Source organism: Prorops nasuta, unplaced genomic scaffold (assembly GCF_024137725.1).
Source record: "Prorops nasuta isolate Cenicafe-Biocafe unplaced genomic scaffold, Cenicafe_Pnas_1.2 PNAS00038, whole genome shotgun sequence".
Taxonomy (NCBI): Eukaryota; Metazoa; Arthropoda; class Insecta; order Hymenoptera; family Bethylidae; genus Prorops; species Prorops nasuta.
This window is the reverse complement of record NW_027116835.1, coordinates 1503499-1520933: the sequence shown is the minus strand read 5'-3', so window position 1 is coordinate 1520933 and position 17435 is coordinate 1503499. Positions and strand designations below refer to the sequence as shown.

Here is a 17435-nt window from a genome sequence, read left to right as displayed (position 1 = left end):
TTTAATAAATTTCAAAGTGAGTGGAGAGAGGAAAACATTAAAAGAGTGTTTTTCGAATTTTATTAATGAATTAAGTTAATATTAACAATTATTAAAATAAACCTATCAATAGCGATCAGTGCATTGTTATCGTTTAAGTAACGACTGCGAGTTACCGGATTCCTATATGACGAATAGTACCACACTGAGAAAAAATTTCTCAAAATCAATCAATTTCTTTTTTATTCTTTCACAAAAAAATACTTAGCAAAATTAAGCAAAAAATTGGTTGGTTTAATTACATATATCTTCTTACAAAAACTCTATGTAACTGAACCAACAAATATTTTTTAACGAAAGAATAAAAAAATATTAGATTGATTTCAAGAAAAATATTTCTCAATGCAATTGACTTTAATTAAGAAACGATTTAGCGTGATATATAGTACAAGTATACTATTATATATATAATATTATAAAAATATGATTAATCGCTATCGCCGATAGCGATTATATTTACAAAATTAGCGATCGGACAGGCCTTGATTGGACTAACGTATAGGCAATGCATGTATGTATATGAAAGTATCATGAGCTTAAGTACTATATTGAATAGGCGCAAATCGCGACAATACAATAAAAATTATTTGGTGAGAAGCTGTTTTGTGAAATTCTCGAAAATTGTACGATGATTATCGTTCGATCGGTCTACGTTGATTTCCTAAAATGACAAAAATACTACAACATTATATAATTAGGCGAGCTTCAAGCGTTTTTAATCATCTCTTTAACGAGGTTCAATAAGGCACACACATGGAAGCACCGAATCACACAGTTATGAACAGCAAGTTTTACAAACGCGTTGCCAACAATCCACCGTGAGACAAATTTCAACAGAAAAATATATCAAAATGAAGATTATTGTTCCATCTTAATGAGTGTTTATATATATACCTCATTCCCCACGATTATTTAATTTCATTATTAATCGGCATGCGCACCAACAGTATTTTCGCATCATCAGAAAGATAATCTCCCATATTAAATATATATATATATATATATATATATATATATCAGTTATATAGCATCCCATCATCGTTTGGCTAAATTATTTCGCAGTGAAACGTTCGCTGGAGAGTGTTGCATGGAGAATGGATGGAAAATGGTTCGAATATTCTTCTGTCGGCCAACGACGATCAAGCGCAGGGCTATCACAGCTTGCTTCTCAGCGAGTTTTCTTCCAATTTCTATAAGCGTTTTCGCGCGCCTGGCAAGTTCGTCGGTTTCGTTGCATGAAGAACTTGAGGCGAGTATCCACGGAGATTCGATAAATGCACTAATTATGGCTCTGGCGAGTTTTCTCCTCCTCCCCCTCTTTCCCTTTAGCTTTGCCCCTCCGTATCGGTTTTCGCCCATACTCCAAGGACGAAGGACTCGATTTCGCACTCGTTGCTGCCCCTCAGGATCCTGAAGAAGCCATCCTCGCCCCACTGATAACCCCACGAGTTTGCTACCAGCTGAAAATATATATCGTCGACAGGTTTTAATCCATTCTCCATTTATTTATCTATATATGAGGTACTATTACTATTATAACGAAGAGTGAATTTTTACCCAGTATTTGATCGGTGCACCACGATAAGAGCGCTCCTCACCCCAACCAATGATCCTCACCGAGTGATATCCTGATTGGTACAGCTCGGCTGTTCGCGAGTGCTTGTATATTCCTGATTTGTACACGAAAAAGTCCTGATAGACCCTCATCGTAGCTACAAAGTTCACATTCGTTGAAATTATTTTTGCAATAATTACAACATATAAAAGTGTTAAATCATGCAAGTCGTACCTTGTACCGGACCGGACGTTAGGATCTCCTGCATGATATCAGTCTCGTTGCCCAGACGATAAGCTGGTCCCACTTTGTACAACTCTTTCCTCATCGAATTCGGTGGACTCCTACAACCTGCATCTCGCAAAGTTCCACGTTTCCGTAATCTGCACACGTCGTTCCTTCCGGTCCAAGGATAACACTGCTCGTCCACCAACCTGGGTACCAAAAGAATTCATCAGAATTTTATAACGTACATTACACGTTCATCAGACATTTCGTCGAGTATCTCGATCAATGAACAATTCTGAGTTACAAGAGCGAAGAAAATTCGTTGACGTGAAAAATTGTCGTGACAGTGAAAATTTGTGCAAGAAAGTTGAGGATGTACCCGAATCTCCTGAGGAACATCCAAGCACGGTCCAAATAACCTCCCCTGCAACCTTGTTGTCCTCTATTGTTGCAGGATAACAAATGTTGAGCACTGAGATCTATGCTCTCCATTCCTTTGCTCATTATGGCAAATCTATCGGAAGCCACGTTCGTCGTCGAAATGGCCCAGGAAGCTCCGCACCATCCTTGATCCTGGATGCCGGAAATCTCTCGCGGCCAACGAGTCCTGGCGTCAAAGTCCCGTGGCAAGGCCTCTGGGTCGTAGATCCTCCTCACTGGATTCATTCTGTATACCTATATTTTTTTTAGACATTCAACGTAGAATAACAAAACCACGTCACAAGTTTTGCGAAATTGTCGAATGAATTCTTACGGATTGTGAAGGGTTGATGGTTCCCAACCTGAGCTGCACACCCTCGTCCAGAGTCCTTCCCCAGAATTCCGAGTGATTTCCAGCGTTCCAGCCCAAAATGTCCCTCTGCATATTAATTTCTTCGTTCAATTTCGGCTCCACCAGACACCTGTTCTCCTCGCAGAGAACCTCGGCCCGAGGTCCTAACGAAGAGCATTTACTGAAATCAATGTTAATGAAAATGTACTAAATATTGCTATATAGTTATATATATATATATATATATATATATTAGAGGGAATAAGAGTTTTCCAACTTGAAAAATCTAAAAACAACACTAGGAATCCATATAGCTCTTACCAAGAGTTGCAATTGACTTTTAACGTTTGGCCATGATCGAAATATCTTCCTTGGAAGAAGCAGCCTGCAAGAAATGGATTTTATCACTGTAAATATATATTTCTTATTTTTCTTAAGTGATGAAAGAAATATTGTTCTCTCTGTGACTCACGTCTATGTTCGGATATATCGGGCACCGTTACGTTGGGTCTTATTCCTTTGCAATGGTACCAAAAATCGGGACAGCAGTCCTCCTCTCTGTGCCTCATGCAAAAGTCGTCGCAATAGCAAAGCGTCGAAAGAATTGGTGCACTGCATTCGTCTTGTCGACCTTGACAACATCTTCCAGCCGTATATCTGTTGGCGCAATAGGGTCCGGGTGGTAAACCCGTGTAATCTGGGATAGCCAAAACGGAAGTGGCCAAAGTCACCAGGAGTCCCGTCAGAATCGCCAAGTTCGACCTCGGCAACATTTCTAGAACCAAGTAAATCAAGAAAGTTCGTTAATCTTTCATTCTTTGGCACTTGTGGCACTTTACATCGACTGTATTAAAGTTTTTCAAATAAATTTCCATTGTAATTGTAAAATCAATACTTTGGTTCATTTCTTGAGTAAAAATTTTAACGATTGTTTCTGAAAAAACTGTCATTCTGTGTATTGGTATAAGTGCATGAGTTAAGACCCAACAATTGTAATTTTCCTTCTATAGCTATAGCGTGTCGTTTATAATTTTCTAGAAAATAAAATAAAAAAGACGTGTATCTACGTAACTACAAATATATAAAAAATTTGCAGTATATTTTCTTTTAATGAAAGCAAGAAAAAGTTCTAAAATATTTTATGTCAAATTTGAATATTTTTAATGATGATACGCTCTTTTTCCATTTGTGCTTTGGTGCATTTTCAGCAATGGATCTTTGGAAATGATTGATTATTATATTGCTGAGCCTTGTAACATTATTTTTCCCTCAATTTCCATAAAAGATTTATCACGTTTCATCAGACAGGACCAGGATATTTAGCAAATGCAATTTCATCGAGGCTCTCTTATCTAATCAGTCTAAATGCACCTGTGACGTTGACCAGCTGGCAGTTGATAAAAATGGCTTGGCCAAATTTTCAATGTTCAAACGAAACTCGCGTCATTCCTTGGAACGACTTGGAACGGCTTCAAAGTATTCTATTATGCATTCGTCTATGAAACGATGCATAATTCGTCATACAAGAGTGACAGTCCTTTCCAACAGAAACATAACTCTACTTGTGAAATTCATAAATGTTGGGAATTTTTCAATTGAGATTCAAAATGATTTTTTGTTAGAATATTGGATCAATTTATTAAATCAAATCATCTAAACATATACATATACAACTTTAATCAAAGACAATTTTTGGAAGCAGATTCAAATTACGTGCACTCGTCTATGAAACGATATATAATTCTTGATACAAAAATAAGATACATTACTAAAAAAGACAATTGCATTTATAAAATTCATAAATATACAAATTATTAAATTAAGAAAGAAAATAATTTCTGTTGTAGAATACTTTGAACCAATTCATTGAAAGAAACGATCTAAAAGTGTATATACTTGTAGTATACAGAGGAGAGAATAATAATGAGGTTGATCAATTCATATATAAGATTCAATTGAATCCGTGATGGATGGTTTTGTCAAGGCGTGAGTAATAATTAATGTCTCCAAGCGTAACTGGATCAGTGAAAACCACGTGGTTGCACTGGACAACGCAATAAGATCCAACTCGTCCTCGAGGAGCAACGCACAGTGTTTATCGAGACAAATTTTTTTATCGCTCAGTTTTTTTTAGAGATTTCAAGAGACTCACCGTTTTGGTTATTGTTGATGATAATATTCATGACATATATATATATATATATAGCTTTTAACGCGATCTGATGGAAAATTGTAGGATTTCGGAGTTTCCGGACCTTGACCTTGGTGACCTTAGAAGAAATATGCGCAGGCTGGAATTGCGCCAGTTTTCTCAATGGATCCGCGTGTCTCTTCAACTAAACGAGCAGTCAAGTCCGGACCCTAGTAACTCAAAATATCCACGGCGACACGAGACTTTGTCAACACAAATTATTTTCAGCCATCGATCAATTTAATCTTCTATACATTTGACGATTATCACTTCATCTCTCTCAAACGATTATCGCGCACGCCAAACTTTTGACTACACCACCGCTCCAATTGTGTATAATGGAATCTAATTTTGCTACGATTCAGACCGAGCTCGCGCTAACTCTTCCGAAGGATCCTTGACCGAAAACTTTGCTCAATAGTCGCATGATATATGCCTATATTTATTTTGATTTTTTCTACCAGCTTATTCCCTAATTAATTCTCTCCACTCGAAACTCTGCTCGATCCTCGGACAGAAATATAAACTAAAAAAATCTTTGCGTCAAAAATTTCGATGTTTTTCACTGTTGAATTTAATTATCTCTTTTATAATTGATTAATTTTATTGATAAAATCCATTATAATATATTCCAAGTACAAAAGACAAAGGACACGATACGATTATGTCGATTTAACAAATGAACTCTTTATTATTATAAACAATTATATAACGCTGTAAGAAAAAAACTGTGCGTTAGGAATAAAAATATAAGCAAATAAATATAAGAAAATTTAATTTTCAATGCTTTCGTGTTTTATTCGACGGTTAAAAGTTTCGCATAGTTTTTCCGCCTACGCATATAGGAATAAGCGTTTATCGCAAATCACAGCGAGCGAGACGCATAGCGAATGGATTATTTGTTATCGGGAGAGCATATCGGTTCGCAATGGTGTAACTTCTGGATCTAATCCAGAACACGACCACTCCCGATGATGTACTTCTTCGCAGAGATGGGACGTGGACGTGGACGTGGATGTGGAAGGTCGCTCGTTTCTCACCTCGACTAAGGCTTATCGGGAAAACCGATCGTTATTCCAAAGTAGTGATGCAACTCTCCTGGATGTCATCAAGCTAATATCAATAAGTAATTCTCCATTACTAATCCTACCTCACTCTCTCTCTTATACTTGAGAAAACTAATAGCAAAAATCACCCCAACATCCACCTTACATTTTCTCAATTCTCCCTCGCTGTATAGTTTCATCGTATGAACTCGTTCACTGAGAAAATTTGCTCAACCAATTAACGGTTGGTTCTCCTTGTAATTATAAAATTAGTTTATTGATATAACGAATATAACTGTTATAATGGGTTCAATAATAATTTTGTTCAATATTACATAAAAAATACATTATACATAGAGAGAGAATCGTTAAAACTGTAATTGATTTACAACGAGTTGATATTTATATTTCTAGAATTAAAAATGTGAAAAATTGGTGCAAAACCTCCTGCATATCACACGCAATGCCAATATCAATAAGCAATTTTCCATAATTAGTCCAGTAGTCTCTGATTACTCAATAGATTAATTAGAGAATAATGTTAATCCCAATAAGCAATTTACAATGATTAGTCCAGCAGTGTCCGATTACTCGAGAAATTAATGACAAAATTCACTAGAAAATGCAGACTACGCTTATATTTCCATTCTCTCCGGTTTCGTTCAACAAATTGGTTACACGCAACATAAATGTCGAGAATCGTCAACATCGAAATTCTTCTACAACGATGACATTGATATAGTTGAAGCTCGAAAGCCGAGAAGAATTATCACTGCACGAGGATGATCCAAGCAAATATCGAAGGATGAGTCGTTCACTCGTTTCACTCGGTTCGCTCTTCTTATCAGTGAGCATCGACCGAGCAGATTTCGCAGGAAACATCTGTTCCTCGGAGACACGGATATTAAACATTGCTACACATAAACATGATTTAATTTTTTTTCCTTATTTTCTTAACGGTTGAATTAAAATCGCATTCTTTTGAAAAATTATAACAAATCTGAAGAAAGATTAAAAAAAAAAAAACTCGAATTGCCACAATATTCTCCCATGCATCGTTATCTCGAGTCATTTCGCGAATAATTTTTGCACCGTCCATTTATACCTGTCTATATAAAAACATGGATGTGATTGAAACAGAAAAATTGAGTTATATGAAGATGACGAGACGTAGAAAGAGGAATTAAGGCTTCGAAGGCTCAGCGAGGCTGCGATCTTTCCAGGAAAATCTATTTATACGCAAAGCACTTGTTTATGATCGATTTCGATCATTATGGGTTTTGCTCTATCGATGATTATACAGGAAAACGTGTAAGATTGCGATAAGTGACGCAGTGAAATGAAAAGCAGCGGTACTTGTGATCAATTTTGATCATTGGCTTTATTGGAGGAGGAGGAGGAGAAGAAGAAGATATCGCGGAATCAAGGTGAAAAGTTGAGTGGTTTACTCTTCTCAGTGTCAGTGACAAAGGACAGATGTTAATCTCTTACGGTGCAGGATGAGAATAAAAAAGGCTACGGCATAGATATATCGTTAATAAAACTAAATGGGTCAAGATCGACTTACTAAAGTCAGTAATCATTGTGGTGGTCGCAGCTGCATCAGTTTCGCTAATGGTCATTAAGCGCCAGTTCCCATTACCCTGGCATCATCGTCAAATTTTCAAATTTTCCTCCCCTATTCTTATATATATATATTAGCTACTGCTCTGGTATTTTACTTTTACACGCGAGAGAATTAGCTATATACAGATATATTATATAAGGTTAGCCAGAAATCAAGGCTCGGACAATGGACGTAAAATGCTGTTTAACTTCGTAACTATAAGAGATAGCAATTTTTGCTATAAGACCTTTTCGAAGCGTCTTTTGATTTCCGTTCAAAAAGGTCTTATAACAAAAATTGATATCTCTTATAGTTACGAAGTTAAACAGCATTTTACGTCCATGATCCGAGTCGTTTTATCCGGCTAACCCTGCATAATATTTGTAAAATTCTTTCCCGCCATTTTTATCAAAAGTTTAAGCGCGAAATCCTCCAAGCTCCGATCAATAGACTAATTCTCGATTTTCGATACTCGATTCATCGACAAATTAAAAAACTCGCCGAATTTTCAATTGCGATAAAAAGAAGCTATAAAAAATAAAGTGTTATATTATTACGGAGCACAAGGAGGAAGCAGCATGGAAAAAATTTGATTTGACAAGAAGCGAGCGACGTTGAGCTTGACGATAATGATGTTGATGATCATAATTGATGTATGTATATACCAGGATAAATATTTATGAATTTCCTGCAACGAAGCTATACAGCGTATAGTGACTTTCACCGAATAATTATGCGGATCGTTTAAAACTGCGTTGCTCGTATACCGATTGATCGGGATGAGGTGCGAGAGTATCCAAGGGGAAATCTGCAGTGTCAAGGGATATAAGTACTGCGTGATCGATTTGATAATAAGAGTATATATATATATATATATATAACTGTGTATATGTAGGAAAATTTTTCGCAGATTTAGTGACGCAACTCACTCATTGGCGATGATTGGCTGATTACGTCAGTGAGATTCTTTGGGTAACGGCGATTCATTCATGAAGCGAATCGGTTAGCTCGCGGAGACTGTCACACGGTGATTCACCGAAAGCTGATTTGCACCGACTGATTGCATATACACGTTTAGATCACACGTCAGATTCATGTAAACGATGTCGATTGTGGCTACCACATTGCCAATACCGCAGAGAAGAAATAAACAAGCTTTAAAACGTCTACATTCTCATCTCAGTAACCGCCACATTATGTCACAATTTATAAAACATTGCTGCGATGATGTGTCGTAGCTGATATTTAATTGTAAATTCGAAGCATCTCGCCCCTTGGCGTCCGATAGAGAAACGAAAAGGGCTTGATTGGCAAATTCCTTCTGGTCTCTAATATCTCCTTACGTAAAAAATAAGCTCGCTCGGAATATAAAACGGTTCGTGTTATGCTGTGTTTATTTTTCTGAAATCGACTCCCCCGACTCCAGGTGATACGACAGCGAGCCTCGTTAATTAGCCTTTTCTAAAAATGAACCTGCGCAGCTAGTGTCAATTCCAAATAAACCGAAGCTCTCGTTAGTTTTATCATCGAGTTAAATTTTTTCGAAATCCACATCTCGCTCGGGTATAAGAAAACAATTCGATTGAGTTTTTCAAATAAATTTCATCAAATTCGGAGGAAATTTATTAAAGTTTAACGATTTATTTATGAAATTAATGGTGAAAAGCACGTGTAGAGTTTTCAGCGGATTCCCTCGATTACTGTCTCATCGACACACTAATACGAATACACTTGAAGAGTAATAAAACGAGTTTATCGCTTTCGAAGCTTTCCTTCCACGCAGTTTTAACTCGCATCAAATAAGAACACTATTATACATATATGTATATGTATATTTACAAGAATGGTTGTTGAACTCTCAAGCAACACTCTTGTCTCGCAGCCCCTAAAACTCAATTTACGTCTAGACTTGATATGTCGAAATAATATTAGCTATTTATATAGACGTGTACAATATCGATGCGTCGGATAAATAAATGTCCCAAGGAGCAACTTAAGAGTAGAAAAAGACGAACGTGTAATAAAGCGACATTATCTCGTTTAACACACGTGGCGTGGCGTGGCGTACAATCCTACGTATAAATAATGTGACATTTGTGGAAGGATGAAATGAATGAATTTCTTGGCACGTTCCGAGCCGCGACGCGACTTTGCGTTGGTGCAAGAAGCTGCAGTTTATCGGAGTGCGATGACCATTTTCCAAAAGTTCCATCGTCAGCCCCCCCCCCCTCCTCCCCCTCCCCAAGGCCCCCATTCCATTAACCCATCAATTTCCCAATCCACTCGGTCGTCACATTTTTCTCTCACTCAGACGCCACGAAACAGCGACCTGTCAACTTTGCAATTTTCCTTCAACTATTTCCTCCCAGTCGTTCTTGCATTCTCTGTGCTAAAAGCATGCGATAAACGGTAAATCAGTAGAAAAAAATCATTTGCATTTCTCACTGGATCACTCTACACCCTTTCCATCCCTCTATTAATTGTTCAGTGGTATAAATTTCTGTTTCAACTTTTAATTCTTATCGTTGTATTTTATTATCGAAAAGTATTACTGTTTTAATTTCTCAGTAAATCATTCATTCTCTCTCTCTCTCTCTTTCTCTTCTGACAACAGTATTCATTAACACAAATCTCTGAAATTTATTAAGAAAATAATCGTTTCGTACAATTTTCACTCTTTTTTTTATCATTAGATTATATATTTTAAAGAAACGTCACTCGAATCACTTAATTTATTATCCTCCGTGTTTCTCCACCATTCCGCAGTATTGTAAATCTCAGTAACCACAGATTTTTCAGTTTTCAAATTGAAATCATTGAATTAATATTCTCTGCAAAAACATCAGTGAGATCTTTTGATGGATCATTCCCCCCTCCTTCTCCCATTCGATATATAGCAAATTTCACGCAGTAGAAAAAAAACTCGCTTATCGACCTTAATCACTGAATTCAATGTTCGCACGATTATAAAATCGATGCGAGTGAGAAATTGCAAATTTGGAAAGGTTGGCGGTGATCGTCCGTTGCTTTCCAAGTGATCTTCCGTCAAGAGAATGTCAAAATAGATGGATGGACAATTTGCCAATCGTGCTGACACTTGCCAGATGTTTTGGCAGAGTCGACCTGCAGCCTGTAGTCTCCTCTCTCTCTCTCTCTCTCTCTCTCTCTCTCTCTCTCTCTCTGCTAGCAGTGATAACTAATGGCACGCAAATAATAGACGATGCGCTCTCCTAAGGCACAAACAGCTCGGTGTAAATTAACTTTATGGTTCGTTATAGTTACACTCCCATCTCAAACTACGAACGAGCGATACGAGGATAAATGCTTCGGGCTTGCTCAACGTTTGGCAAATTAGAAACCTCGCAAAAAAGTGTAAATATATATATATATAGAACCGAGATGAAAATATAAACAAAATCTTCAGCTTTGAAGACACCTTGAAAAAATTAAACTCGCACAAGTTGAATCTCTCGTTGCGATCGAAGGATCGAATAATACATATATATATAATCGTCCATTATCGTAACAACACACACTCGACGAGTTATTAAGGAACGAACTGGTGAACGAAACTTTGTTTATGGAGATACAAGGAGAATTTCCGCAAGTAGCGGATGTACGGTTTGTTTAATACTAAAAATATCAAGTACGCAATATTAAAAGCTAATGCGCGTGGCCCAAATTCCTCGCGTCGAACCAACCCAAATATTCTCTTCTTTATATATATATATATATATATACGAGAAAGAAAAAAATGGCAAAATGGTGTATATTTTGCACGTTGCGATATTTTTATTCGCTCGTTATCTTCGTTCCTACACACACGCGTTAAAAAGAATACATTAAATTTTGAAATAAAAATCCATCGTGCACGTATTGTTTCGAAGATCGATAGGAAAAGGAGGGATCGAATGAGTTGGCGCGAATCTGCAAGGATCCGGGTAATAAGATTAGCCGAGCGTCTCTAATATAAATATAGCGATGACAATTTGCAATGGTGCTCTAAGTTGGTTGGGCCAGAAGCCTCCGCTATATAACGTAAGCGTGCCTTTATCTTTATCTTCTGCGATGTTAACTGGCACATGACATCGGTGATGCGTTTGCGAGTTGCTACCACAGTGTCTGGGATTGCCCTTTGCTGAGCGTTGCGTTGGGTTGCGACACTCGCGAGTCGCGACTCGCTGAGACGACTAAATATATATATGGTCGAAGGAGCGATAGGGCCCGGGCCCAAAACGCGAGACAAATTTGTGGCAGGACTATAAGAAGCGTGCAATGCGCCAATTGTTGAGCGGTGGTTTAATCATCAGGCAAATCGATCGATCACGCAACTAATTTCGCCTCGCAACTATACGGTGAACAATTGCATTCGCTTTCGCGATAAATGTGCTATATGTACGCGATATAATCCTTCTTTGTACATGCTCTTTCGATTTATGCAGATTCAAAACACCCGAAGTGTATGTACGACACGGCATATATATATGTACTTCCGTAAATTAAATCAGTCGCCTGAAATAAGCCAGCGATTTTTTATATTATATAATATAAATTAATCGAACAAATGGTTTGTTTATCTGGCATTTGGTCTGTCACATACTTTTCCTTCGTTATACTTTGCAAACTCGAGCTAAATACTTGGCGTTTCTTGCATTGGCGCGATCTTGACTGGAAAATTAATTGTAACGATCGTGCGAGGATCTTAGCATGTATATATATATGTGTATATGGCACTCCAAGCAGTTTTAACGGAAAAACAGACGATTGGCCAATATTTGTAGTACTCTATATATATATATATATATATAGGAATGGTGTACAAGGATAGTTTTGGTATACAAGCAGCGAATAGTTTGATTAGAACCTAGCTGAATCGACTCGGCTTATCGGTTATTTCAAATTTTTCTATCGCGAACTCGGGCTTATCGGTTAATTGTTATATCACGTACGTTTTATTCCATCTAGCCAATTTTTACCAAAAGACCCACGAAACCTACTATATATATAAGTCACATTATTCTATTACGCGTGACAGATTTATATCACCGATCAATCGACTCTTTCTTGCAAAATTACAAACTCACTGCGTTAAGGAAGAAAAAATAGAGTGACAATGTATTTTGCGAAATTATTTGCCGTGCCAATTTGAAAATACTCTTTAACATCCGATTCCGTACCTCTTGGTCCACCACACACACATTTGCAACGTTGGGAAGAATAACAAACATCTTTAATTCCAACTCCCTTATCAGTGCTTATCTCTGGCGAATTTTTTTGCACAGTAAAGGTGCATTTGTCAATTATTATTCGAGCACGTTACACTACACCCCGTTTCCTTTGCTGTATACGATCCAAATAAATCAAGCTTTTTATCTTTTGCCGAATCGTTACTGTTTTTTATACCCCGACAGAATGATTTAATTATCATTTCAATGTTATTTCCGGACAATGAGTCACCAAGCGAGATTGCTGGGTTTTGTATCGATGAAAATACAATTTCCCCCTGCGCCACCATTTCTCAAAATAAAAACGAGTATTCCTGCTACAAGGGGACCCCGTACGTTCTATTACACGGTGACAGTTCAGTGACGATATATATATATATATATATATGTATATAACAGCGAGAAAAACTGCAGGAAAATAAGTGGCAAAAGTTTGCAATATAGATAAGACTGATATTATGCATATGAATTAAACACACATTCCTCCTATTATATATATATAACCGTGCTGGTATACACTACACAGCGAGTAAAAGGGATTTCAATAAATATAGCTAATTAATAATATGCAAAATTATCAATTTATTTTATTGTCTATATTACTCGATAACTATGCTATTTGTACCATTTTCATCTGTTTTTTTTCTTCGTTTCTCCTCAAGGTACTATCTCATATACACAGAGATTACTTCCAGTTTAATTTACATAATTTGTTTGAATTTAATTTCTCCGATGCGCGCAAAGACACAACTCGCAGTGCCTCGGTCGAGGAATCACGAAGGTCTAATCAACACTGGAGAGTATAGCTGTTACATATTGAATTTCAAACCTGCCAAGATACGAGCTATATGCAAGACTAGCAGTTAAAATATCGTCCGGTAACGAACGATTTTCGTGATTCAATTATCTTTTTCGCTTCTTGCAAGGGCGACACCTTTGAACGACTCTTAGTCTTATCGATATATTGGCACAACATTGGAATGTTACCGTGCACATTCCCCCCTACCTCCCCCCCCCCCCCTCCATCTTTTCCATTGGAATTCAATAGGCCTTTGATAAGATATCGGAAGCTATATTCCAATGACTCATTTTTTTTTTAATCAGTCATCTATGTCTGAAAAAACAATGATGGAACAGTTTCCCGTTGACTAATAATTACCCATTACAATAACCAAGATTCCCGCTTTATCTTCCCCCACGCATCGATGTTATATATAGAAATGTAGAGAAAATCTGGGATAACTTTTCAAAAACAACATTTTTATACCGTAAAATTATAATAAACAATACAGAAAGTTGTACAATTTTGTCAATAAAAATATTGTATATTTAATAATATATGGACATTACAGAAATATAAAAAAACTCGATTGAAGAAGAAAAAAAATTGTTATAAAACAAATTTCAAGAATATAAATGAAAACACAATTTTTTAAAAACGAAAATATTTTCCATTTAACAACAAAACAAAAACGAGGTATATTTTTCTATAGAAAAATTTTCATAAGAGTACTTACTACTAAAAGTAACGCGTCGGTGGTGAGATTCTTAGGTGTCCGGCAAAGGGAAGACGGGTTAAAAAAAAAATTGTCCTACGTAGTTGGTTCAAAGTGGAAAATTGCATGCGTCCTTCGAGAGTCACCAGAAGATTGTCGAGATGAAAAATGTCTAGAGAGGGTTCGAGGAGGAAGGAGAGACCAAGGAGGGGTGCAGTTGTGACAACCGAGGTGGTAAGACTCGAAGGATGACGGGATGCGAAAATGAGGATAGCAGTGCAGGAGGAGGAAGATCGAGCGAAGAGAATGAATCGCGGTGCTGGTGGCTCGAAAGCACGAGCCTTACTGACCCACGTCGTCGAGAGGTAAACGCAAGCTAAACTAAGTCTCGCCGTCTCGGTCTCGGTATCATACACAATTTGGTTCGAGCTCGAGTCTCTCGCACACACACACACACGCTAGCTGTCTCTCTCGTTCAACTAGAAGCCTCGGAGACTCAACCCACACCGGATCTCCTTGCGCCTCGATGCCTTCCACGACGATTCGTCATCCGGTGATCTGCAAAGGCCATCATTTAAATTAGAGGAAGACTCATCTGCCGACGCCGCTGCAGAGGTAACCTACCAAAACATCCACGAGATAAACATACGCGAGACTCTTGTTGCCATTTTTTCACTCCTTTCATAACTCTGGCTGGATCAGTGTAGGTATATATATATGTATTTACTCGACAAATAAACAGAGCTTTTCTTAGTCCTTCGTCGATCTTCTTTTGTTTTTAATGTGGTTTTGAACAGCCTCTTCTTTCTCTCTTTGCATTCAACGGTATTCTTTAACCGTGCTCGTTCGTTTGTTCAAAGATACAGTTTTTCACTGAAACGCATAACGATTGGTTGGAAATTGAATAGTAACTAATGACAGTGCGAAAGAATTGCATGGTTTGCGATTATTGCCGAGTTAATTTTGCACGCGGAAGCTGCTCGATTAATTTGCATCATTGCGGTATCAGCTTTAATCAACCGTGTGTGATAAGCATGTCGTCATCCATTAAACGTCACATATTTGCTTTGGTCTGATCGAAATTCCGTTCCGATGATTCAAAATCTGTAGAAAAAATTTAATACGCTAAATAATTTGCATAAACGACTCGATTAATTATCACATCGCGACGGTGGAATTTATTGTTCAACTTTATTCGAGGAATCGATCGGAGTTTTATCGAATTAATTTTTTTGGTTTACTTATTTTTGCACGAAGAATAATTTATCCAGTGTATTAACTATTATTTGGAAATGTTCTCTTATATATGGGAAAATTTAAAAAAAAATGAAAAAATTAACACGAAACGTCGATCCGTGATAAGGCCCCGGAGGGATTCGAACCCTCGATCTCCTGTTTACTAGACAGGCGCTTTAACCAACTAAGCCACGGCGCCAGGTTACTCGTTTGCCTCTTTTTACCACAATCCCATTCTCAGCTGTTGCTCGCCATCTCGCCAATCGTTTGTCAACGGCGTTCCTAATGATTTATTGTCTCGTCCCAGTAAATTACGACCAGTTGGATCTCCAAGGCGATTATAAAAATATTTTTGGCCAAATAAACTTATTTACCTAACACTTCCCGAAGCATGTCTCTGATGTTAGCCTCGTAAAATTCTGACCTAAATTTTTCGGCGTTAAATGACTTTCTTCGAACAAAAACTGTGTCGTTCTATTTTTACAGATAAGATATATGGAGACGCGTGACAGGTGCATACTCTGCACGTTTTTCAAAGTAAAATAAATCTATAAAAATATTTCGTAACATGTGTCGCGAATACATATGCATTTCCCGCGTTTATGTAAATTGATTCGGTAGATTGATTTAACACAGTTTTTTTAAATGTTTAGGAGGCAAAATTATTTATCTCTCTATGTAAGGTTTATTCTCGCACTACATACGTCATGTTTATCGTAAAATAGGATTAATTGATCGGTTCGTAGTAATTTATCGATGCGAAAGATGGAAAGTTTATGGGGAACAAGGTGAAAGGTGTTATACTGCTCGTGAGAAGTCAGTTGTGTGCGATGGCTCGTTGGTCTAGGGGTATGATTCTCGCTTAGGGTGCGAGAGGTCCCGGGTTCAAATCCCGGACGAGCCCGTTTTTTTTTTCTTTTTTTTTAATCACTTTTTTCCCTTAAAGACATTAATAAACAAATAACTATTGAGAAAGGTAATAAATTTTTGTAAATTAATTGCGCAAAATAGTGCAATCTACTATTTATTTCATAATTCGAGAATAACATTGAATCTTTAATGTTCGATTCAGTGATTTATAAGAGGATGCTCGGACCATGATATTGAGTGGTTCGATAATTTGAATTTCGAACAGCAATGTATTTGAATACGTGAATCAATTTGGTTCGTGCGTTAGGCCATGGAGCAATAAGAATAGAATCTCATTTTCCTTATAGTCGCTTTATCGCGGAATTGCACATGAATTATTTGCCAGTCTGCATTAATCGATTCACAATAAATGATAGGTATTTACTACAAAAGAATTAAAAAATAACATTAGCTTTTTTAAGAATATTACACTTAAATAAAAGGTGGAAGATATAAACTACATATATATATATATATAGTATATTGTTTTAAAGGCGGTAACTTACGTGAAATTAGAGAAATAAGTGAATTTCAACTACAAAGAAAGCGATGATGAAAGTTCAGCTTTTCGTCTATTGAAGTTCATAAGAGCGCTGATTGTTGCAGGTGGTGTGTGTGTGTATACCTTATTTATAGGTGGTCCTTTCCTGGATCGCTTTTACATGCTTGACTAATGTTGCGAATTAGCGTGTCGATTCATTTATGATCCCTGCCCAAAGAGAAGATCGACCGACAACCGGTCCGAAATGTTTGAAGCCTATAAATATTGCTGTATACTCTAAAAATAGTTCTATTTAATTAGCTACGGCTGCTAGCAATTATGCAATTTTAAGTTACGAAATTTCTTAAACGCTGTCGGTAATCTTAAATTACAGAACATTGACAAAATAAGTCTCTGCAAATTTGCTTTCTTTTTTTTATGCTACGGGCAAAAAAGAAGCGGCACCCAAATTTTTATTCATATTTGAGAAAAAAAGCTTCACTCTCGCAGAGAGATTTATTTCAAGATTTTTCAAGTATATTAAGAGTTCTGTGTATAACGGTTATGATCCGCGAGAGAGCACGTGATTTAAAACACTTTTATTCGTAAACGCGCCATATGATCTATGATGACGAATACGCACAAGAAAAA

General features: G+C 37.1%; 1 protein-coding gene and 2 non-coding genes across 4 annotated transcripts; 1 reads left to right on the top strand and 2 right to left on the bottom strand.

The window, feature by feature from the left end:
* Positions 1–43: 43 nt before the first annotated feature.
* On the bottom strand, positions 44–14707 carry Swim (Secreted Wg-interacting molecule). 2 transcript variants are annotated; one of them, XM_066744441.1, is made up of 8 exons: positions 14180–14707; positions 3067–3369; positions 2916–2979; positions 2577–2775; positions 2202–2497; positions 1829–2028; positions 1597–1751; positions 44–1499 (listed from the first exon to the last, which is right to left on the bottom strand). In XM_066744441.1, exons 2-8 carry the CDS (start codon positions 3365–3367, stop codon positions 1365–1367), a joined length of 1350 nt encoding a protein of 449 aa, XP_066600538.1. In that variant the 5' UTR covers positions 3368–3369; positions 14180–14707; the 3' UTR covers positions 44–1364. The 2 variants fall into 2 exon arrangements, with proteins under 2 accessions (XP_066600538.1, XP_066600537.1); XM_066744440.1 differs by lacking the exon at positions 14180–14707 and adding an exon at positions 4747–5107.
* Positions 14708–15519: 812 nt separating this feature from the next.
* On the bottom strand, positions 15520–15593 carry TRNAT-AGU (transfer RNA threonine (anticodon AGU)). Its single transcript has one exon. It is a non-coding gene; the product is annotated as a tRNA-Thr (tRNA).
* A 633-nt stretch (positions 15594–16226) lies between these two features.
* On the top strand, positions 16227–16298 carry TRNAP-AGG (transfer RNA proline (anticodon AGG)). The gene has a single exon. It is a non-coding gene; the product is annotated as a tRNA-Pro (tRNA).
* Positions 16299–17435: the final 1137 nt, after the last annotated feature.